At 37.0% G+C, this 26392-nt stretch overlaps 1 protein-coding gene across 1 annotated transcript in view; it reads right to left on the bottom strand.

Annotated features, from left to right (window-relative positions):
- SGO2 (shugoshin 2) overlaps positions 1-16544 on the bottom strand; it is a 40776-nt gene extending 24232 nt beyond the window's left edge. The window contains exons 1-4 of the mRNA XM_069474231.1: positions 16412-16544; positions 14050-14225; positions 13106-13183; positions 4941-5026 (exon numbers count right to left, since the gene is read on the bottom strand). Coding sequence (XP_069330332.1) covers positions 4941-5026; positions 13106-13183; positions 14050-14225; positions 16412-16544 — 473 coding nt within the window. The remainder of the gene's footprint in view (positions 1-4940; positions 5027-13105; positions 13184-14049; positions 14226-16411) is intronic.
- Positions 16545-26392: the final 9848 nt, after the last annotated feature.

Consider the following 26392-nt stretch of genomic DNA (forward strand, 5'->3'; position numbering starts at 1 on the left):
AACAATTCATCAGTAAAACAAATCAGTCCTAAATGTATGTGTACTTAATAACCGCTTTTTAAAATATATAAAGCAAGTGAAATAAATAAATTCATAATCATACTGGTAGATTTTAATGAACAACTCTCAATAGCTGATAGTAGACAAAAGAAGCAGAAAAGATATAGAAGATCTGAATGATATAATTAACAAACTTGACACAACTGAAATATATAGAATATTGCATTCAACAATTGCAAAATGCACATTTTTTCATGTGCACCTAAAATATTTACCAAATTAGATCAAGCTGTATCCTAATGCAAGTCTCAATAAATTTCAAAAAACTAAAATCATCTGAACTATGTTCTCTAATTACAGCGGAATTAAGCTAGAAATCAACAACAAAAAGTACCAAAAAAAACCCCTCCAACTCCTTCAATATTAAATAATACATTTGTAAATGATCCATAGTGTCAAAGAATGAATCAGAACAGAAAATATCTTGAACTGAATAATAAAGATATGGCATATGAAAAATTGTGAAGCCAGGCATGGTGGCACTAGCCTGTAGTCCCACCTACTTGGGAAGCTGAGGCGAGAGGATTGCTTGAGCCCAAGAGTTTGAATCCAGTCTTGGCATAATAGCAAGAACCCATCAAAAAAAAAAAAAAAAAATTGAGACACAGCTAAAGCAAGTACTTATGGGAAAATAGTCATAAATGCTTGTTTTTAAAAAGAAAGGCTGAAAATAGATAATTTAAATTATCTCAAGAAATAAATAAGAGTAATAATAATAAAATTGAAAAGAAAACAAAAGCAAAACAGAAAGAAGAAAAGAAATAAGGACAGAATTGATGAAACAGAAAACAAATATACTAAACAAACAAAAAAAAAACAACAAACCCTTAAATTGGGCATTTGCAAAGACAAACAAAATTTATAAATCCCTAGAGCAAGGCTAATAAAAAAAGTGATAAAACATAACCAATAATGAGAAAAGGAGATCACTACATATCTTATACACATTAAGCATGTAACTCGATGCTATTATGAACTTTATGCCAATAATTTGACACTTTAGATGAAATGGTTAAATTCTTTTAAAAAATTAACAAATCTGACACAAGAAATGGAAAATCTGAATATTCTTATATCTACTAAAGAAATGAGATGTTATCAAAAACCTTTCCACAAGAAAACTGCAGGCCCAGATAACTTTTCCCAAACATTTAAAGAAAAAATATCAATTTTACACAAAAACTTCCAGGAAACAAAAAAAGAAGTACACTTATCAATTAATTTACTATGACTAGTATAATAAAAACACAAAAACCTAAAAAAATACGTTACAAGAAACAGAACTTATAAACCATTTTCATCATTAACATACATCAAAAATCCTTTTAAAAACTAGCAAATAGGCCGGGCGCGGTGGCTCACGCCTGTAATCCTAGCACTCTGGGAGGCCGAGGCAGGTGGATCGCTCGAGGTCAGGAGTTCAAGACCAGCCCTGAGCAAGAGTGAGACCCCGTCTCTACTAAAAATAGAAAGAAATTATATGGACAACTAAAATATATATATACAAAAAATTAGCCGGGCATCGTGGCGCATGCCTGTAGTCCCAGCTACTTGGGAGGCTGAGGCAGTAGGATCGCTTAAGCCCAGGAGTTTGAGGTTGCTGTGAGCTAGGCTGACGCCACAGCACTCACTCTAGCCCGGGCAACAGAGTGAGACTCTGTCTCAAAAAAAAAAAAAAACAAAACCAGCAAATAGAATTTTGTGATATATCAAAAGGATATATCATCAGTAACCGTTCACTAAAGGAATGCAATGGTGGTTTAACATTCAAACATATCAATCCTTATAATTCATTACATGAGTAGAAAAAATATTAAAATGTCATAACATTAATAAAAAAAAGAAAAAAAATTATTTTCCCAATACTGACAGAAAAAGCATTTGATAAAATTCAACAATGATTCATGAAAAAACTCTCAGCAAACATGACTACAACAGAACTCTCTTAATCTGATAAAGAGAATCTACAAAAACCTAAGAGTAACCATAATATTTAATAATGGGAACACAGTAAGAATGCCTGCTGTTGCTACTTCTATTCAATATTGAACAAGAAGTAGCCAATGCAATAAGGTAGCCAAAATAAATAAATAAAATGTCTATAAATTATGAGGGCGGAGGGAAGAAAACTTCCTTATTCACAAATAATAATATTCATAGAAAGTACAAAAAAATCACCCCAACAAACTATAAGAATAGCAAGGTCACTGGGAGTATTTATATATATATTCCTAGTAATTCTATCCCATAGCAATGTGTACACACATTCATCAAAAGGCGTATACATGGCAGCCCTATTTGTAATAGACCAAAACTGGAAACCAATGAAATGTTCAATGTAAGAAGAACAGATAAATTGTAGTATTGAACAGAATCTCCATTCATTAAATGATGCTGGGAAAACTGGATAGTCACATGTAGAAGACTGAAATATGATCTGCACCTCTCACCTCTCACAAAAGTCAACTCACGATGGATAACAGACTTTACTAAGACATGAAAACATAAGAATTCTAGAAGAAAATGTTGGAAAAACTCTTACAGACATCGGCTTAGGCAAAGAATTTATGAAGAAGACCCCAAAAGCAATCATAGCAACAACAAAAATAAATCAATAAATGGGACCTGATCAAATTAAAAAAGCCTCTGCACAGCCAAAGAAACTATCACTAGAGCAAATGGACGACCTACATAATGGGAGAAAATATTTGCATGGTATACATCTGATGAAGGGCTGATAACTAGAATCTATATAGAATTCAGGAAAATCAGTAAGAAAAAATACAACAACCCCATTAAAAAATGGGCAAAGGACATGAATGGAAACTTTTCAAAATAAGATAGACTAATGGCCAAGAAATATATGAAAAAATGCTCAATATCTCTCATCAGTAGGGAAATGCAAATCAAAACAACAATGAGATATCATTTAACTCCAGTGAGAATGACTTTTATCAAAAAGTCCCAAAACAACAAATGTTAGCATGGATGTGGAGAGATAGGAACACTCATGCACTGCTGGTGGGACTGCAAACTAGTATAACCTCTATGGAAAGTAATATAGAAATACCTCAAAGAACTAAAAGTACAACTACCTTTTGATCCAGCAATCCCACTAGTGGGTACCTACCCAAAGGAAAAAAAGTCATCATATAGTAAAGACATCTGCATTCAAATGTTTATAGCAGCACAATTCACAATTGCAAAGATGTGGAAACAACCCAAGAGCCCATCAGTACATGAGTGGATTAATAAAATGTGGTGTACGTATACCATGGAGTACTACTCAGCCACAAAAAACCAATGGTGAACTAAAACTGCTTGTATTATCTTGGATGGTGCTGGAGCCCATTCTTCTAAGTGAAGTATCACAAGAATGGACAAACAAGCACCACATGTACTCACTATCAAATTGGTACTTATTGATGAATACTTAAGTGCACATATGCAAGTAGCATTCATTGGGTGTCAGGCAGGAGGGATGGGGAGGAGGGGATGGGTAAATTCACACCTAATGGGTGCAGTATGCACTGTCTGGGGATGGGTATGTTTGTAGCTATGACTTGGATGGTGCAAAGGCAATATATGTAAACTCAACATTTGTACCACCATAATATTTTGAAATAAAAAAATACAAGAAAAAAATTGTGGCATAATCTTACAATGGAACACTATACATCGGGGAGAATGAATGATTTACAACTACATACAGAAATATGGCTGAATCTCACAAATGTAATGCTGAGCAAAAGAAACCAGAGATATGAAACATATGTTATATGCTTTCATTATATGAAGTTCAAAACCTTGCAAAATTAACTGATCTATGATGTTAGATGTCAGGATATTATTTATCTTTGGGTGGGTGTTGGGTAATGACTAGAAAGGGGGCACAAGGGACTATCTGAGATACTGGTAATATACTGTGTTTCTTTGTCTAGGTATTGGTTATACAACAGTGTTCACTTTGTGAAATTCTACCATGTTGACATGTATATTATATTTCAAACAACAATTCACCTAAAAACACACAATAAAATTTTTTGGAAGGCAAGTTGACACCTGATTTGTATGTCTATATGAAACAGTATGTGTATAATGACAATCAATATATTTTTGAAAAAGAACTAAGGACCTAAAAGACAAAATTTACTATTTTAAAACTACAGCAATTAAAATTTACTATAGTGATAACAGTACACATAATAGGCAAATCAACAGAACAAACTAGAATGAATAGAAAGTGACCTAGCAGATATAAGAATTTTTTACTATGGTACACACAGCATTTCAATATATAAGTGCATTTACTTGTGCACTTAAGTATAAGCATTAAACCTATAAGTTGTACAACAGAAAGAACACTGTCTAAAAGAGACAAAAGAATTTTGGTTAATGATATTAATTAGCTCAGTCATTTCACCTCTCTGGGCCTCAATGATTGACCCCTATAATGATAGTTTTGAAATACTGTGCTTTCTATGACTTATAATCAAATTAATTGAAAAATGAGAATTTTGGACAAGAGAATAACAAAGATGACAGTTAACTTTAAAGCTTGGGGCAGGTACACAAGATAATAAAGGTAGAAACAGTCATCTGATATACCCAGCAAAAAACAAGATGGGGCCAGTGGTGACCTGGAGGAAAAGAAAAAAAAAAAAAGAAAATGAAAAGTAGTGGGACACTACAGATGAACTTGGTTATTGAATTGAAGGTAAGTTTCCTTGGAGTCCTGGAGACACAACCTGTACCACTTCATTCCCACCTTAATAGGCAACTACAGGCTGATGAATCCTGAACATTGTACAATGCACACAAACACTGTGTTATATAAAATCTATGTACTCTGAACCGGCGTAATTCAAGCCCATATTTACCTTGCAAATGGAAGACGCATCAACTTGCACTGTTTACTAATCCGTTTCTTCTTGCTAGCTGGCAGTAGAAAGGAACTCTGATGGAACTATTTTTGAAAAGAACAAAGAAAATACAAAGAAAAAAAGTTTCTAACCTCATTAAATCATGTTTGTTTTTGAAGTACCAAATTATAGAATATCTATAGTAAAAGAACAATTCTTACATTAATTAGCCTTCAATATTTAATGAGAATAATGTGATGATAAGGTTAAAACACAGTTCATCCTTAATCATCCCAACCAAAGATAATAACTACCAGTATTTTGGTACACGACCTTCCAAACATTCTTCTATGCACATGAATAAATTATGTGCTATGGTCCCCAACCCCCAAGTACCAGTCCGTGGCCTGTTAAGAACCAGGCCGCACATCACAGCCTGAGCTCTGCCTCCCCACACCCCCCGCCCTGTCCTGTGGAAAAATTGTCTTCCATGAAACTTAGGAACCGGACACACAGCAAGAGGTGAGTGCTGGGCAAGCCAGCGCTAGCTTCATCTGTATACAGAGCCGCTCCCCATCCCTCACGTCACTGCCTGAGCTCTGCCCCCCTCGTCCATGGAAAAATTGTCTTCCATGAAACTGGTCCCTGGTGCCAAAAAGGTTGGTGACTGTTGCATATGCATATACCCACGCATATACAATATCTCTACTTATATATGCAATACGTTCAAGTCTACATATGTATTATGTAATATATGACTGGATTTTATAATACATACTTTGAATGGCTTTTAAAAATTCAAAGTCTGGGTGATTTTAATACATCTTTTATGTTTTTGCTTATCTATATTTTCTAAATTTTCTGACACAAACGTATTTTAATTATTTAATAATGACCAGAAAATCAGGCAACATACAACCATGTTTTTCTATTACAGAGCTAAGCTGTAATAGAAACAGGGGCATGACCAAATTAACAAGCTGATGTTAAAATGCATATGGAAATAAAAAAGACCTGGAATAGCCAAAGCCACTTTGAAAAAGAAGAAAGATGTTAGAGGGTTACAGTAATTGAGACGGTATAGTATTAGCATAAAGATAGACAAATATATCAATTAAATAGAACAGAATACAGAAATGGACCCACACACACTTGGTCAGTCAATTTTTGACAAAGGCCCAAAGGCCAAATGGGGAGCTCAGACTTCCATACTTGCAAGGCAACTCTCCTCTAAACCAGGGGTATTGTCAGAAGAGGCATGGGACAGCCTAGCCGTAAAGAGCACCTCCCCATCCAGTGACGTCAGTGGAGGACATATCTGGACTTACATCCTGTTTCATATTCTTTTTATGAGATGGTCAGTCAGGTGTGGCCATTAAGAGGAGATGGAGAGGTCCCTAGTTGTCTAGTGCCTAGCCTAGGGATGATCAGAACAGAAGAATATTGCCTTCTGAGATGTAAGGGCCAGATAGAGGAGGTATGGCTCTGGATTGGTTAGTTTGCATATCAAAGGTGCTATGGTTTGAATATCTCCTCCAAAATTGACACTGAAATTTAATTGCCACTGTGATGGTATTAAGGGGTGGGACCTTTAAGAGGGGATTAGGTCACGAGGGCTCTGCCCTCATGAACGGGTTTAACCCTTACCAGATGCCAATGCTATGCTCTTGGACTTCTGAGCCTCAGAACTGTGAACCAAATAAATCTCTGTTCTTTATTAACTGCCCAGTCTGATATTCTGTTATAGCTGCAGAAAATGGACTAAAACAAATGGCATGCTCCTTGCTGAGCCCATATTATCTCTAATAATTGCTTAGCCCTGGGAAGGGCAGTGCCTTTTCAGCCAATAAAGTTTTTAAAGATGTCAAAACATCTTAATATACAGAAAATAAAATGTATACATTATACATTCCCACTTGGTGATAAGAAGGAGTCCCCCCTCTGTCTCCTCAATGGTGGTGACAGAAGAGGTCTAATGGAGAACTAGAATTTTCACCATTCTTCGGTGGTAACAATCCCTGCCCTCATTCTCCCCTTCAGCCTGGTGTCAGTGGAGGTCATGAAAGGAAGGAAGTATGCCTCCCTATTTCAGCCAGGGGAAAATCAGCCCAAACTCCCAGCCCCACTCATCAAGTATCAACAGAAGCTGAATGGGGAGTCTAAATTTTAACCCCCACTTGGCAGTTGGCAGCATCTCCCCTTATTACCAGTGTAGTGTCAAAGGAGGTCTGCTAAAACAGAAGATTTAAATAAGATCCGATGCTTCATAAGATAATAGACCCAGTATGTCTAAGATACAATCAAAAATCATTCACACCAAAAATCAGAAAACTCTAAATTTGAATGAGAAAAGAATCAACAGACACCAACACCAAGATGACACAAATGTTGCAATTATCCAACAAGAATTTTAAAGCAATCATCATAAAATGCTTCAACAAATAATTACTAATATGCTTAAAACAAATAAAAAAAATAGAAAGTGCTGGCAACTAAACAGAAGATATAAAGAACCAAATGGAAATTTAAAACTGAAAAAATATCATAACCAAATAAAATAAAAAATCCAGTGAGCTTGACAACAAAACAGAGAGGACAGAGGGGGGGAAATTAGTGAACCTGAAAACAGAACAGAAATTATCCAAACTATACAAAATAGAAAAGAGACTGAAAAAATTAACAGAGAATCAGAGGTTTGTAGGACTATAGCAAAAGATACAACATTCATGTCATCAGAGTCCTAAAAGGAAAGGAGAAAGAGGACAGGGCTAGAAACGTATTTGGAGAAATAATAGTTGAAAGTGTCCCAAACTTGGCAAACACATCGACCTACAGATTCAAGAGGCTGAATGAATCCCTAAAAGGATAAACCCAAAGCAATTCATGCCAAAAAACCACATCAAAGTCAAAATTCTCAAAACTAAATATAATACAAAAGATTTGAAAGCAGTGAGAGAGAAATGACATCTTACCTACAGAGTTAAGAAAGAATGAAAAATAAAGACAGTAAGTAAGCATTGACTCAAAGTCAGAAAAGTAACTATAAAACAAACCACAGAAAAGTAGAAGGACTTACTAGAGATAAAAGCAAAAATCATTAAGTTTGGAACACCAAATTAGAATTCAAAATTAAATTTAGAAGATGGTTCTTCTAAAAGAACAAAATAAAATAGAAAAACTGCAACAAGCTAACATTGTGAAAACAAGACAGAGAAAAGTCCAAATACACAAAATGAGTCAACTGGCAAAATACAACACAGGCAAAAATAAAAAAATAATGACAGACTACTTTGGTCAATTTTGTAAAAATCAGTTTAAAAACTTGGATGAAAGAGATAATTTTCTAAGGAAAGATAATTTAATAAAACTCACCATGGAAGAAAGAAAGTCTCCTAAGCAGACCAATATCCATAGAAGAAATAAAGTTAACAAAGAGCTACTACCACTCCCACCAAAAAAGTCCCAGGTCCAGATGGTTTGACAGAAGAATTCCACCTTTAAAGAAAAATAAGTCTAATACTATATCACTTTTCCAGATCACAGAAAAAGGAAAACATCCAAATTCTTTTTCTTTGCTTAGTATATAGAACATTTTTATCAATGGCTAAACACTGTATAGAAAGAAGACTTCAAAGAGACTTCCCTTATGAATAACAATAGAAAGATCCTCAACAAAACACCGGCAAAAAGGAATTCACTAGCACGTTAAAAGAACAATAAATCATATCTGAACTTTATTCCAAAAATGTAAAATTAGGAAAGCTACAAAAATAATCATATTGAGACACCTAAAAAGAAAGACCATATGATCATTATCATACTAAAAAATTATTTTACATTATTTAGCATTATTTTTATTTTAAAAGCTAAATAACAGAGGAATTACAGGAAAAATACATACCTCACTCTTTTATTTAAAAAAGCAAAAAAAGCATCATTCTTATTGGGGAAACACTATTTAACATTTTAAGCATATTTATTGCATTTTACCACATTCTAGACATTATTCTAGTATAGAGGAAAATCCCTATACTCAAGGAGCTTACATTCCAATGGTATGAACAATAAACAAAATCATATGTTATATAGTGTTAAGTGCTAAAAAGAAAAATTAAAGCAAGAAAAGCAGGATATGAAAAGTAGGGGCAAAGGTGGGAACATGTTTAAATTTATAGAGTTGCCGGGGAAGGATTCACTGAAGTGACTTTTGAGTCAACCATTGAAGGAAGAGAACTTGCCAAGTGAAGGAAGTGTACAAAGGCACTGCAGGGAAAGTTTGTGTTTGAGGCAGCAGGAAGAGGACTGTGCTCTGAAGACGTCAGAGTGGAAGAAGGGGAAAAGTAGCAAATGAGGAGGGAGAAATAACAAGAGTTTCAGTGTTCAAATCAAATCAGGCAATAGGTGACATGAGAAGCCACTGGAGAGTTTGAAGCACAAACTAACATTTTAACAGGCTCACTCTGCCTACTATAATGAGAAAAGAATACAGAGAAGGCCAAGTTCACATGCTTTTACAATATTTAGGTAAGATATAATGGTGCCTTGGACATGGGTGGTGAAAGAGGGACATGACAAATGGTAGAATCTAGACTGGCTTTGAAGGAAGAGCTCAAAGGATTTGTTAAAGGATCAGAAATGGGGTGTGAAGAAAAGATAGGAAAATAGAATTGTAATTACTTCAATGAAAACCTCAAAAGGAACTGGTTTGGTGGCAAATGTGAAACTTGAGATGGCTCTGAGACACCAAACAGGTGCCAAGTAGGTAATTCAATAGTGTATTGTCTGGAGTTCAGAGAAGACGGCCAAGCTAGATAGGCAAATTTGGGAGTCATCAGTATAAAGCAGTAATTAAAACCGTAAGACAGAATGAAATCATTTAGGGGGAATGAATGTAAATAGAAAAGAAAAGTTCAAGAACAGAGTCCTTGGGCACTCCCAAAACTTAGCAGTCAGGAAAATAAAAAGGAACTATTAATAGCGAACAGACTGAAAAAGAATAGCCAGAAAGGTATAAAGAGACTTAGGAGAGTGTGGTATCCTGAAAGTCATGTGAAGGTTGACGTAAGAACCAACAATTATCTGTGGGTTTTTGCAACACAGACATCAATGGTGACTTTCAGAAGAGCAGCTTAGTGGAGTGGTGGTGAAAACCAACTGGAATGGGTCTGAGAGAAACCAGAGAAAGTGGGAACAACTCTCTCATAGAACTGTCATAAAGGCAAGGAGAAAACTGAGATAGTACCTGGGAGGTAAGCAGAGTAAGAGGTTTTTTGTTTTTGTTTTTGTTTTTAAGATAAGAGATTACATTTTTGCATCCTGATGAGAATAATTCAGGAGGGAGGAAAAAAATTAATGATGCAAGAAGGAAAGGCATTCTACTCTAATGTCAAGGCAACAGCAAAAGACATCCCACATGTCTAACAGGAGTCTAGTTTAACATAGCAGCAGTCCATTCTAGATCTATTCTAAGCAGCTCTAAAAACGAATGAGGAAGCACTCACATGGAGAGATCCCCAAAATATGTCACATAAAAAGTAAGGCATAGAATAGTTGGTATAGTAAGCTATCTTTTGTGTAAGAAAGAAATTAAGAAAATATTTATAATTGTTATTTGTTTTTATATAAAGAAATGTAAGAAGTTATCTGCATGATGCATTAAGTGTAGGGAGAAGAGAGAATGGAGAAGAAAGTAGCTGGAGGAAGGACAAAAGCATGTGTGAAACTTCATTCTACACTTTTCTATATGGTTGTGATGTTAAAACCACGTCTACATGACACATCACCCTCCCCACCAAATACCTAGAGAAAAGGAATTACAAAACTTGATATGCAAAAGTTAGTCTATTAAATAATAATAATGTCTCTGCTTCAAACTCTCCAATGGCTTCTCATGTCACCTATTGCCTGATGTGATCACTGAAACTCTTGTTATTTCTCCCTCCTCATTTACTACTTTCCCCCTTCCACTCCAACCTCTTCATACCAAGACTGTATGCTGTGCTTTCTTCCTCCAGCTTCTGCATCCAGCTGCTCTCCGTTTTCTGCTTTTCCTTAATCTAGATGCTAATCACAGCCCTCTTTGGGTTTTTCCAAGGAGACCCACACAAATAGCATTTGAGAACAATGTTGACTTTACTAAAAGATTTTTTAAAGAATCAGTGGAGGTTGTTTATATCACATTAACTCTAAACAAACAGTTGAGCAACCTTTTTTAGGGGTATCTGTCCTCCAAAGTTCCTTGGGGTACTGGTGATGACACTCCCACACTACACCAAACTAGCTTCTTTCTCTCACTCTCCAAGTCAATTCCTGTACTGACTCTGCACTCTCCACTGCTGTTATCACATTCCCCTCTTAGCAATTTATTCAGGGCAATTCAATTCTGTCCTGCAAGCAAAACAGAGCCCTCTCCCTGACTCTTCCCCCCCCCCACCCCAGTGAAAGCATCTCTTCTCCTTAAAGAGTGCTAAATATGTATAAAGCACACCCCTGGTCACTCATCCTAGATATCACATTTATAATGCTAGCAGCTAGCCACACCTCCTGTGAACATTACTCCATAGGGACATTTACACAAATCCTTTAGATGAAGATCTAAATGTGGATTAAGTTAGATCATAAAGTACACATTCTTTGGCTAGCTTTCATAAAAATTCTGACAAAGGAGCTAAATATTAACCACATGGTTGAAAGAGCACACCTTCTTATCACAAAGACTGCATTTAAATTCAATAAAAAGCCTTATAAGTGACTTTTAGACATATGATAAGAAAGAAATAACATTTATTTTATTCTATCATCAGAACACATGCTAGCCACATTTAACTCTTACAATAACTCTTTGTAGATATACTACCATTACCCATGCCTTACAGATGAGAAAACTAATGTCCAAAGAGCTTAAGTCCAAGGTCACAGAACCAGGAAGTAACAAAATTGGGATCTATTTAATAAATATAGGCAATCCCATTTAAAAGACAGGCTTTGAAGCACTAACCTGCCTCCAGAATCTATCAAGGAATTTATCTAAAATTGAGACTTCAGGCCCGGCGCAGTGGCTCAGGCCTATAATCCTAGCACTTTGAGAGGCCAAGGTGGAAGGATCAATAGGGGCCAGGAGTTCAAGCCCAGCCTGAGCAACATTGTGAGACCCCGTTTCTACAAAATATAGAAAAATTTGCTTGGTGTGGCGACACATGCCTGTAGTCCCAGCTACTTGGGAGGCTGAGGCAAGAGGATCCTTTGAGCTCAGGAGTTGGAAATTATAGTAAGCTATGATGATGCCACTGTACTCTAGCCCACTCTAGCCTGTGGACAACATAATGAGACCCTGTCTCAAAAAAAAAAAAAAAAAAAGAGACTTCATTATTCTTTCTTTAGTTCATATATTACATATATTTTGCCTTCTCATTAACTATCCTTCACAACACATTTTTCCTATTTAAATACTTGGGTTAATTTCACTAACATTTGGTCCTTCTTCCTTTCTGATTTTGCTACCGATTTTATTCTCTTTGTGCTAGATTATAAGAGCCTTTTACAACTATTGATAATATTAATGCTTTGTCTGCCATATGTTAAATGATTTTCTCAGTTTGCAATTTATCTTTTATTTTTATGGCTTTTAACTTTCTGAAAATTTTTTTCTGAGGAAAATCCATCCATAGCTTTATGGTTTCTATCTTTGCTTCCAGGTATAGAAAAGCCTCTCCTATCTAACTTAAATTCATATGTATTTTCTTCTTATCTTGTATGATTTCCTTTTTTATATTAGAATCCATCTAGAATCTATTTTAGAGAATGGTATAAAGTAGGATATGCCTTTATTTTTTTCCCCAAATAGGATGGACTTGGGTCCATTTTCTTTTAAAGAAATAATACAAATTCTTTCCTATTTGAAATGCTACTTTTCTATTAATGTCTTCAAGTTTCTAAGTCTGTTTAGGGGCCAGTATAGTCCACTGAGCTAATACTGTTTTTAAATAAAAACCTAATTTTTATATAATAATTTCAATAACCAATTAACAAAATGATAATATGCTTGCTGTTAGCCAGTTAATTGATATTATCATCATTCTTTTGCACAAAGTTTGAAATATGAATCTCTAACCTTGATGCTATTTAGTCTCAATTATCCTTGGTAATCTAAAAAATGACACTACTTACATATAAATTCTACTTACATCAGAAAGACTGCTCATTTCAATTGCAGTTATCAAATTATTGTTCATGACAGCTTCTGTTTCTAAAAGCTTCTTATTCTGTAGATGTAAAATAAAGACCCCTTGTAAACAGTTAAAGCTTGGAGTTTATTATCACACCATGCAATTATGAACACCATCAATGTGAGAAAAATTAGAAAATAATTGAAATCATGGTAAGCTAAAAATCAAGATCACTTTGAGCTAAAAAGGTGTGATCCAAATAGCCACAGACATACACACAGACACACACACACACACACACACTTTAAATGCTTTTGAACTACCAATTATAAATTTTCCCACAAACATTTTTCTATCTTCTCAATAAAATATCACATGACAAGAGAATATAGTTTGTCAGCCATAGGAATTTAATCCTCAAGTACAGTTGGTCATTTTTCCATTTTAAATTAAGTTCTACTCATTTTGGATCTAAATCTATAGTTGCAGTCTAGCTGATCATGGCTTTCACTGCCCTATCTATGGACAGAGTTACAGTTGTAAGGAAAAGCAACAACTATTGTCTTCATTCTGTTTGGCTTGTAGCCAATAAAATGCTGAGATTTAAGGAGAATACAAACACTCGGAACTCTCCTCCTGTCAATACACTGGAAGAATTATTCCTACCTTTTAAAAATGTATTAATGTACCAAGCCTTGCTTATGATAAGCAAGCAAATGTTGATCAAGGTATTATACTGCTTTGCTCAGCACACAAGCATACATTTAAAATGACTTAAGACACTCATTTTATTACCCATTAACAGTTTATCCTTTAACATAGATTTACATGGCATACTGACTTTCAATAATTTTTCACCATTGAAGATCTAAAAAAAATTTTTAGAGCTTGAGCATTAATAATAATATAGCTAAAAGATTTAAGCTATAATTTAGAATTCAAAAGTAATACAGATTCCATACCAAGTTATTTAGCTTCATGCGAAGATATGTGTTCTCAAAATTCAGTTTCTCTACTTCTTTTTGCAATAGCATCTTTTCAGTTGTAATTCTTCGAGAATTCTCTTTTTCTCGACTAAGAGCCTGAGCTAATGCCCTGTTGTTGTGCTTTAAAGAGATTTTGAAAATAGAAGAATTGTCTGTAAAAAGATATTTAAATGAATTAATATTGAACTGATAGTATACCTTAATAAATTTTCATATTCCTTAGTAAAACTATTTTAGACAAAATGCATTTTACTTTACATATTTTAACTGAAGGTTGGAAAAGAAGAGAATAACAATACAGATGTAGTTTTGAAAAAAATATACCCAGACTTTGGATATGAAAAAATAAAAGCTAGATAGAAGATGAAGAATAAAAAAGTTGTGAGGAGTGCAGAATATGTATAAACAGAGTTAGGAATAAGAGGACCATAGCACAGACACAACATTCTAGATAATTATTAACAGATCAGTTACAAAAACTAAATCTTGATACATGTTGCTCTACCTTCCTTCCTACCTTTGACTAGGAAATAGAATAAAGCCGATTCTGCAGCTCTTCTGAGATGTCCTATAGGAATCAGAGTAGCCAATCTATGAAAACTTTAAAGCCAGTTTCTGTGGCTCCAGAACTGAATAAATCAATTACTGCTCCCAAAGTCTACTTTTTAAACTTTGAGTGAAAGTGAGCGTACTTATTGTACTGTTACATCATTTAAGCTTTGTGGGACCTTTTACCTCCATCTAAAATATCCTACCTCTTATTTCTAGGCATCTATTACAATCTAAACTTGATCTCTTCTCTTTAAAAGTACTATGTAAGTATGATTTAAATCACTCTTGAAATGCTTTTCTGTTGGCAGCAAAGAAATTACATTGTGAATTCCTTGGTAAAGCTCAACTTAAACATAGTGTTTTCCCTTATACTTAAAGCCTAATTATATTTTCATAATTTTGATTTACATGTCACTATGTAATAACATATTCCACTGAATAAATGTATAGCATATGTAAAATAAGATGTTTTTTTAAATTTATAGATGTTTTATTTGTGGGGCATTTGTGTATAGTTTGTAACTGAATCATCAGACTTTCTTTTGTTATCATAAATTATTTTTTATAGATAACACATTTTTTTAATATAAATTTTTTTAAATTTCAGAATATTACGGAGGTACAAACACTTTGGTTACCTAGACTGCTTTTGTAGCACTTGAGTCAAAGTTATAAGTGTGTCCACCACCCACATAGTGTGTACTGTACCTCTTAGGTGTGAATTTACCCATCGCCTCCTCCCCCTCCCACCTGCTAGACTTCTGAATTAGTTTTATAAAATTTAATAATATTTTTAAGTACCCAAGGAAAATTTGGGAATCTAAAAAACAGGGTCCAAAAAAGTACTTTATCTTTGGCACAGAGAGAGTAGTTCAGACAGCCATCCTCAACATAATAAATGGAAAACAGACAAGAATCCATTTAGGATTTTCAAAAAATAAAGGGCCATAGCATTTTCCTGTTGTACTCCTCAAACTCAGCATATTCTTTCTTAATAGGGTGTGTGCCATGGTCTTGCCAAAGGGAGCAGGCAATAGCCACTGCAGGGGGTGGTCTAAGACACAAGAGACCTGGGTAGGAGCAACATGATGATTTACAGACACTCAGGAGGCTTGGTTATTTCATAAGACACACCCAATTATCCTTCATAGGAGCTATATCAGCAGGAAATGTTACTACAAGGATACTTCCCCCACTCCTGCTAAGATGGGTATGAACCATTCAGGTAATTTTCAGAAGTAACAAAAATTTATCTTACAGAGTTTTCCTACCTCCTTTCTTTGCCCTTCGGACACTTTAACTCCAGAATTCATGAACTTCCATTTCCAAAGAGATCAGTGCCCTCATGATAAACATTAGCTATGTAAAATCCCCCTCTACAGTATCCAATCTGGGTCAACTACCTTTGGGTTACCCATCATCCAGTCACTACAGCATGCCAGGACAATCTGCTACTCTTTTTAGCTCTTCTCCAGAAAAGCCCACATTGGTTTTTTTTTTTTTTTTTTTTTTTTGCACTGTAGGACGTAGCTGTCTTGGCTACCCTAACCTCTCTGCTAAAAATTCGGTTTTCACCCCCGAGGGTAACTCATCAAAACCACCCAACTAATAGAAGTTGAAGGAGATATGAAGGATCAAAGAGAAAAAAAAAGCATCAGTTAACAAAATAGCCATTTTAATAATTTTCTGTACTTGATAAAATAAGGTAGTAAATACATCAATTGTCCAGAGAAAAGTAAAAATGTGAATGTACTTAAAAAAAAAAAAAAAAATCAGTGGCACTTACTTATTATTTTTGTTTTGATTTTTGAAGCAAGAGAAACATTCAAACTAGCAGTCTTTGAAATTCTTTTGTCTTTCACATGTCTCTTAATTCCAGTGGTAAAACGTGAGCCAGTTTCCATCACTGGGCACTCCATCACTAAAGTGAAAGAAAAAAGAAAGAAATTGTAGTATTGATTAATAAAAGAAAAAAAGGACAATTGATAAATACATTCTAAAAAGTAACAATCACGACTTAACAATATACTTTGATTTTATTTATTTGATTATTTTTTTTTTTAGAAATGGGGTCTTTGCTGTATCGCCCTGGCTGGTCATGAACTCCTGGCCTCAAGTGATCCTCCTACCCTCCCACCTCAGCCTCCCAAGTAGCTGGGACTATAGGCACAAGCCATGAATTTTTTCATTAAGTATATGTATAACCTTTTGTATAAAATCTAAAAGTATGAATGTCATCAAAAGTGGTTTAAAGTATAATCCAAAAAGGTAAATGACTATTTTTTCATTCACACCTATATTAATCATCTATGTGATAGGTGCTAGGCATAGCATTAGATGGCAGGTTATGGTCTCTGCTCTCATGGAATGCACAGTACAATGTAGGTATAGACACTGTTTTGATACAATGCAAGAAGTAACCAAGAGTGATATGCATAGAGTATAATGGAAATACAGAAGAGAGTGGCAGGAAATCTTAAACTTATCTGTCTATTGGATTTATGGCCTGTTACGGAAACAGGAAGATAAAGGAATCGTTACATTATAGTATCACAAGAATAATGGCTATAATACACAACGCATAGAAATGGTTATCTCTGCCTGGGCAGAGGAAAAAAAAAAATCAGAAAAAGTTTCACTGAGAGGGTGTAATTGATGTTGAGCCATGTGCTTGGATAAGACCAACCTCCCAGTCTCCATTCCCTCCCAAGTCTTCTTGCCTCCATCTGCAGAGATCTAAAAAAAACCCTGTTACCTGCACCTACCTAACCCCCAATACTCAGCCTCTCTACCACTACCTGCCTTGAGTCCATAGGACTAATCTCACTACATTCTCCATGTCAATCACAAGGAGAAGCCCCAGACTCCCAAGGTCACCCTCATCTCCCTCACTGTAATCCCCCTGCAGCTCTGCACATTCTTCATTTGGTCCTGTGGTAGGCTGAAAAATGGCCCCCAAAGATATCAGGTCCCTGTAATTCTAAACCTTATGTGGAAAAAGGGTCATTGCTGATTTGATTAAGTTGACGATCTTGTAATGGGGAGATTATCTTGGATTATCCAGGTAGGCCGTAAATACCATCATGAGTGCCCTTACAGGAAAGAGCAGAGATTGGATGCAGCAAAAGCCAAGGACTGCCTGCAGCTACCAGAAGCTGAAAGAGGCAAGGAACAGATTCTCCCCTAGAGCATCCAGAGAGTGCAGCCTGGCAACACCTTGATTTCAGCTCACTGATATTGAGTTTAGACTTCTGACCTCCAGAACTGTGAGAAAATAAAATTCTGTTGTTTTTATGGTAATTTGTTACCTCAGCCAGAGGAAATGAACATAGTTTCCATCTCACCCTTGTGCAACTGGTGAAGTCTTCTGGAACTCACTCCATTATCAATGAAACCTCTATAGCTTTAATCTCTTCTCTGAATGTTCCCTTCCTCTTCTTAAACCAGCCTCTCCCCTGAGGACATAGATTTGCCTGCAGTCCTGTCAGGCAGGGGCTGTTTTTTCTCCCACAGCCCTCCTAGAGGTTGCACCACATTCATGCTTGCAAACCATTTGTCCTCTCTCCTCCCTAAAAATTCCTAGTCTGAACTATAATGTTATTATCCCTCATTGCTATTGTCAACTACCAACCCCTGGGTCACTCCTCTATTCCTTGATAATTTCACATTCTGTCTCACTGTTATTCTCTCTGAAAACAGTGAAGCAAACCGTAGAGAACTTTCCCCAAACTCCCATTACAATCACCTTCTCTCCTGTTGTTATGGATAAACTGTGTTCCTAAGGCCAAATTTGCTTTACTTAGATAAGGATGCTGTGCACTGGATCCCATGTCTTCCTGCCTCCTCACAGACATCAGTCCAACGATTCTCTCCTCTACATCATCAATTTTTTTCTTCTCCACTGGATCATTCTCATTAACACAGAAACATACTGCTATTTCCCTCACCTTGAAGAACTCTCTTTTGTTCCCTCTTCTTCCTCAGGCTACCACTCCAATTCTCTGCAGACCTTTACACACAACTCCTTAAAAGAACTATCCATACTCAAGTTTCCAATTCTCTCATAAACTTACCTTAATCTGGCTTTCATTCCAACTATTCCACCAAAACTGCTTTTGCAAGGTCTCTAAGAACCTCCACGCTGCTAAATCTAATGGTCAGTTCTCAGACCTCTTCTAACTTGATCAGCAGCATTAGATATCGTCAATTTCTCCGTCCTCAAAAATGATCTTTCCTTGGCTTCCAGAACACCATACTCCTGGGTTTTTTTCCTACCTAAATGTAAGGATGGCCTTGCTGAAATAACAGGAAAATATCTAATCCTGTAATTTTCTAATAACAGCTAAAGATCAATCTTGAGCTCTCCCTACTCTTTGCTGTTGCTGGCACTCTGTTTTCAAAAACACCTGAAAAGAGCCCAGAAAGGAAATATAAATCTTTGTCTTTAGGTTCACCAGCTCACAGCCTTTAGAATTTGTTTCTATATAGCCTAAAGGTGTTCCTGAGAAGCTCCCGGACCAGACAACAGGGAGGTAAACTCCAGGCCTTCTTTCCTGCCCAAAACCATACCTCAGAGGCAAAAATCACATCCCCTGTGATTGGCCTGACTACATCTCAGAGAAAACCAAGTCTCCAGGAACAGAAGAAGCAAGAATGACGGCCAACTTGACGTCTGGAGACTGCCCGCTAATATGGCTGCTGGCATCTCCCTTCTTTTTCTTTGGGATGCGATGCCATCTCACTGCTCTCTTCCCCTCCTCCCTTTTCTCTCTCTCTCTCTCATTCTCTCTGTCCTTCTAAAGGGTAAAATAGACTTTTTACTTTTATATCTTAATTTCTGCATGAGAAATCTTCCTCCACCCACACCATGAGCACTTACTAGCCTTTCCACCCTAATACTAACTATCTGCTCCTTTTCAGTCTCTTTTAAAGGTTCTTCCAATGTATAACAGGTTCTCTCCTTAGACCTCTCTCCATCTACACTCCTCCCTTTGGTGATTTCACAGTTTCATGGCTTAAAATACCACGTAGGTGCCCATATTTGTGTCCGCAGTTTGGATCTCTTCCCCGGATTCACATATTCAACTTTCTACTCCACAATTCTACTTGACTAAAACAGATGCATCAGATTTAACCTGCTTCAAACTGTAACAGATGGAATGGCCTGAAAAAAAAAATGGAAAAATTATTCTTTGTCTCTTTAAAACATCCTCCACTCCTTTTTGAGAACTAAAACCTGCAGCCCTGGCTCAGGCCAGTGGTTGAGAGGGGCAGGGTAAGTCTTTTGTTATTTGTGCTACAGGAGATGGGACAGATCAGAATCATCAAATGCAGTTGAACAGCAATTGCCAGATGCTGAATGGCCTCCCTTTAAAAGCTCCCTATTTCTGCTTATTATTAGGATGATGGCATTTCCTTCTCCTTAAACCACTTTTCTTCTGATGTGGCCTCCAGGACAAGTGCCGAGTTGAGTTGAGTTTTCCCAGTAACAAACCTGCTTCACTCAGAGCCTTTCCCACTTCAGTTAATGACAACTCCATCCCTCAGCCAAAAACCTCTCTCACATCCCAGTTTACCATCACAATATATTTATAATCTGACCACTTCCCAGTATGTCCACTGCTACCAACCTAGTCCAAGGCACTATCATGTCTTATCTGAAATTTTGCAACAGCCTTTGTCTCCCTACTTCCACTGCTAAAGCTCTATGATGATGTTTCCCACTTCTCTCCAAGGTGCTTACAATGGTCCAGAAGTCTCCACCATCTGCTCTTCTTTCCATTTCTCTCATTTGAACTCCTCCTTTTCTCCCCCTAGCTCATTCCCCTCCCACCACACTGGCCACCAAGATCTGTTCCTGGCATATGCCAGGCATTAATCAGCCTCACGGCCTTTGTATCGGTTATTCTCCATTTAGAATAAATACTTTCTGTTCAGAAACTTCTTCCAGATATACAAATGGTCATTCACTCTCCTTCAAATCTTTGTTCAAATGTCAACTTCTCAGTGAGGTCATTTAAAACTGTAGTTCCTTCCCCTAGCAAGTCTGATCACTCGTACATTTTTCAATTTTTTTCCGTAGCATTTAGCTCACTAACATACTATAGAATTTTCTCATCGGCTGTCTTCCTCAACTAGAATTTAAATTCCATGAGGTTATGTATTTTTATCTGTTGTATTCACTGATGTATATCCCAGCTGATAAAATAGTGCATGGCGAGTGATATGAACTAAATAAATATTTGTTGAATGAATAAGTCTTAAAATCTAAGAACTTGTCAGGCATCAAGATTAGGAAGGGTATTCCAGGAAGAAAGAAAAGCGTGTGTAAATGCATGAAAACTGAACAATAAGAAAATAGAAATGGTCCCTGATGCTGGAATGCCATTACCCTCTATTTCTCTGCTTCCCTTTATAGCAAAACTCCTTTAGAGTTGTTCATACTTGCTGTCCCCAAATCATCTCCCAGTCTCTCCTGATCCACTAAAAAGAAATTTTTGCTCTCACCACTACTCTATGGAAACTGTTCAGTAAGGTCACTAAATTACCATTTTGTTGAATCAAGTACAGTGGTCTAGGTCCAGTTCTCCTTTATTTGATCTGTGAGCATTTAACGTCAGATCACTCCCTCTTTTTGAAACAGTTTCTTCACTTGGCTTCCAAAACAGCACATTCCTGTGGGTTTTCTCTTGCTTCACAGACCACTTCTTCTCAGTCTCTTTTGTTGGTTATTCTTCATCTCTAACCTTTTACCTCTGGAGGGCACCAGATCTCAGTCCTTGGGCCTCATCTCTTTTCTATTTTTATACACACACACACACACACACACACACACACGCACACACATATATATATTTTCCCTGGGGCTATCAGCCAGTGTCCTGGCTTTTAAATCTAAATGCTAGTGATTCTCAAATTTATATTCTCAATCCAGACATCTTCCTTGAACTCCAGAATTATTCATCCAACTGCCTACTCCTCATCTCCAACTTGGATGTCTACCATGCATCTTAAATTTAACATGTCCTAAACTTCCCCCACCCCAAACCTGCTCTACCATGTTCTCCCCATCTCACTTAATGTCAACTCCATCCTTCCAGTTGGTCAGGTCAGAAACTTCTCTTTCTTTCACAGCCCACATCTACTCCATCATCAATCATGCTGGCCCAGCTTTCACAACATATCCACATGGGACACTTACCACTATGTGGACTTCTACCACTCTGATCCAAGTTGCCATTCTCCCTCATGTACATTATTGCTATAGCTACCTAAACAGTGTTCCTGCTTCCATTTTTTAACCATCCCCCATCTATTCTCAGCCTAGCAACCAAATGAGCCTTTTAAAACTTAAGTAAATTCGTGTCACTCCTGTGTGAAAAAACCCTCCAGTGGCTTTCCACCTCACTCAATCTTTACAATGGCCTATAAAGTACTACACAATTTGACACTTCTCCCTTTCCCAATTCCCTATCAGTGCATCTTTCTGACCTTTTCACTACTTTTCCTCTTGATTGCTAAGCTCCAGCCACATTGGCCACCTTGAGGTGCTCACAACGCAGAACCTTTGTATTCCTTTTTTCGTTTGTTTCAATTCTTCCTTCAAATGACCACAGGGCTTGCTCATTTTCTTCAAGTCTTTGCTTAAATGTCACTTTCTTAGTGAGCCTTCTCAGTCCAAACTACTTAAAATTACACACCTGTCCCCATTTCCTCTTCCTGTTTTATTTTCCTCCATTAACTTATCAATGTCTAACATAAAATCATATTGTTTTATTTATTTATTGTCTGTTTTCTCCTTCTAGTTATAAAATGTAAGTTCAACAGGGGCATGGATTTTTGTCAAGTTTGCTTCTGTATCTTAGTGCCCATAACAGTGCCTATCGTACAGCAGCTGCTGCATAAACTTTTGTTGAAGAAGTGACTATGGATGAATAGAAGAATTTTCTGAGAGTAAAAATTACCCAATCTTGGAATGGGTCTCCTTTGAAAGTGTTGAGCAGATGTTGGAAGATGTCAGACAAATAACGAAAAGATGATTTTAGAAAAAATTGCTACAGTGGGGAAGAAACTGAACTAGGAACCTTTTAACATTAAGGCTCAAAGATTCTTCTAAAAGTTTTGCCAAAAAGAAATTTTAAAATCAAAGATCACTATCTAGTCCACAGCCAGTAGAATATACGAACACACAGAAATTCCATGCAAATTGTTGCATCTCACACACTTAAAAGGGATTCTAACATAGAAACCTAGTCCATCTCCCAAAAAATCCAGTCAGAATATCAAATCTCATTTTGCTAATTAGGAAACCACAGCTGAACTGCCCTCCCCAATAAGCTGGTTCTTATCCACTTCCCTAACTTAATAAATGGCACTATCAATCACCCATCCAAATGTCTATGCCAGAAATCAGGGAGTCTTGCTTAACACTGCCATCACTCCTCATATTAACGACCTCACCAAGTGGCACTTATGGAGCCAGGACCAGGCCTTCGGAGTACTGTTTCAGGGCGATTTACCATGTAGACACCAAGGCATTATAGATAGTGGTTATAACTATGCTGGAGCCCCAGTTTCAACATATCCTAGTATGTGATCCTAAGATCTCTAAATCTCAATTTCCAGACTTATAAAATTATAGAAAATAAGGACATCTTCTCATAGGGAATAAATGAGCCAATGTATGTACAGTGATACGGAACATAGTCAGTACTCAATAATATCACCTATTTATTACTAATTCTGTAGCTCTTTTCCGGCCAGCATCTCTACCTCTATCTACCTCTATCTCTACCAGCATCAGCTACCTCTAAATATGAAATATTCAGTTCCACATCCAAATCTCCTGAATTAGATCCTTTACCTAGAAAAATCATCGTCCCTATACTCTACTAAAATCCTATCTGTACATCAAGAAGACTTTAAGGTTCTAAGTTCTCCCCCATTTTCCATCACGCCTTCGTCTTCAGCCAGTCTCTCTTATAAACGAGTTATCTAAAGGAGAGGGCTTCTTCAAGAACTGCAGCAAGCAGACCCGAACATTCATTCCCAGATATTTACTGAGCGCTCATAATGAGCTAGAAACAATTCTAGAAGCAGGGAGTAGAGCAGTCAAAAAGACAGAAATCCTTTCCCTGAAAGAACTGACCTTCTAATCCCCCTCGCCCAGCCGGGCGCTCAAATCGCGGAGACAAAAGGCAGCGACTCAGATCAAAAACAGCAACTCCGCCAAACAACCCCTCAGAGCCCGAGAAGGGCCTGCGGTCCGGGATCTGGGAGGGCGGAGGACAGGCCGGAGACCGCGGCGGACAGCGCCGAGAGGTCCGGCTCCAGAAAGGTGGCGGTCCTTGTCTGGCAGACAAGGGGCGGCCACACCAAATGTCACAGGTCACTGACTTACCCTTCTCTGAGCGTGGGGGACCACCACCCAGCTCCCAGAGCTCGGCGCGGAGCCGCCACTGCGGCTCGGGTTTAAACTCCGCAGCAGCAGTTAGCGGTTAGTACATCAGCCAATCAGGTCCCTAGAAGGCGGCGCAAAGGAGCGTGGTCGTCAGGAAGTGGGAGGCGGAAGGGGCGGGAGCCCGCTGCGGGGGTTGGAGGGGGCTTGGCCAGGTGAGCTAGGGGCGTCGCGGCCTGTGAGAAAGGGGCATCCTCCGGCCTTGAGCAGGCGGCTGTCGGCTGTGTCCTGAAGCCTTGATGAAAAGAAAACGCGCCTCTGACAAAACAGCCGTTACCAATCAGATGTCTAAAAGGCTTGACAGCCACCTTAAGTCTTTAGAAGGCTTATGTTTATGACATTGCTGTGAGACTGCCTGCCCACATCTTATTATTTCTTCTGTATTCTTGTGTTGTATCCAGTTGTGAAGCCAGCACTTTTATTAAGTTTTTACTTAAAAGCCGTCCCCATTTTTCTTTTAACTTTATGAGGGAAAAGCAGCAATGACATTTTGTTGAAAACCCTGGATTTCATTAATATTTGGGTCTTGTACCACTGGTTTTTTTTTAGCTGCATATATTAGAATGGCATTTTCCATTATGGACAACTACATTTTAAAAATGTTTTATTCACTTCATGTTCCATGTCAATTCGCTTAGTTTTCTTTCACAAAAGACTTTCATAATTTATACACAGAATTTGGAGAAACGATATACATAAGATAAAGTTCCTCTTTGTATGCCATTAGACTGAAAATGAAAATAGCTTGTTAAATCAGGTTGTAATAATTGATTAAATAGTAATTCAGTCAACTTAACATTCTTATCAATTTTTTGTTCATTTGGGGACATGTGAGAATCATAACTTTCCATTTTACTTTAGAGAATCTAGACAAATGATTCAAAACACATGCTTCTGCGTTAAGACCTTTTATTCCAATATATTTCAAGATCAGTCTCCAAACAGATCTGATTACATGAATCTTGTGTAAAGAGAAAAGTATTTACTGATTAGCCAAGCTACTAAAATTAGAGAGTATGGTAAAATAAAAATTTCAATAATAGTGGTTTAGAATATAATATACTGTTATAGAAATTTCTGGTTACCTAGGAGTTAACTAGCACTATATCCTACATCTTGTTTACTCAGCCTGACACATTAAATGCTCAATGCATGTTATATATTTCTTTAAATGAACCTTGTAATGGCTGTGCCATTTAATGGTTATTTAATCTTGGCCAAGCCACTTAATCTCTCTGGGCTTCTGTTTCCTCATTTGTAAAATGGAGGTTAATAACAACATCCAATATATTTTTATGATGGCTCCAATCAGCAGGCCCTTTTGTTCCAACACAATAATATTGCTTTCTTCCCAAATGACTCATTTTGTAGCTACAACTTCAAAACCAAAACAAATAGAAAAGGGAGACAGAAAAGTCAGAGGTAGGAGATGATAAAAAGTGTATAAAGGCTTGAATACCAACACCTCCTTTTTAAAAAAGTGCTGTCTTATCTCAGAGCAGTTGAGAGGATATAGCTGCTTTGTAAATTGTAAAAAACTCCTGAAATGTAAATTCTTATCATATAGAACCATAAACCTAAAAAGTATAATTAATTGGGCTGAATTTAATCTGATCTCAGCTGGCTTTTTAGTCATTTGCCTTTTGCCTCTGGGCATAATGGATAGAGGCAGAAACCCTGGATTAGAAGTCTGGAGATACAGTTAATTGTGGCTCAGCTATTACGTGTGTGATTCCTTATTGCAAGTTCCTTATCTATAAAACAAACCAGTTAAATGAGTTCACAGTCCTATTGTGATACTCTCCTGCACAAAGCACTGATTTGTGCTCTCCCTCTGTTTTCCTTTATTCTGTACTCATTAATTGCCTAATTTTTTCTACCTAAGTGTAGATTTTGGTCAATTAAAATTTGATTATCCTGACCCACAATCCCCCACACCGAAAAGGAGAAGGGAAGGAAAAAAAAAAATCCTCTTTAACATATCAGCATTACTAAAAGAAAAATCATCCAAGAAAAACAGGCCCTGAGCAGGAGCCAAGTAAAAGACACTGCAAATCAATAAGCCAATAAAACAAAGTAGAAATCCTGTACTTAACGTTTTATTAAACCATCTGATCTGATCATCTGTACCAGTCTGGCAGGTTGAATTGCACCAAGAAAAATTAACCCAGGCTGATAGAAGCAGAAAAGGACATTGTGTGGTTTAAAGCATTTCTCGGCAGGATAGCAGTACAAGCTTGGAAAACAAGAGGGCCTTGGCAGCAGACAAGGACCTTACCACAGCCATGCTACCTAAACAGCACTGTGAGG

This window comes from Eulemur rufifrons, chromosome 1 (genome assembly GCF_041146395.1).
Source record: "Eulemur rufifrons isolate Redbay chromosome 1, OSU_ERuf_1, whole genome shotgun sequence".
Lineage (NCBI taxonomy): Eukaryota > Metazoa > Chordata > Mammalia > Primates > Lemuridae > Eulemur > Eulemur rufifrons.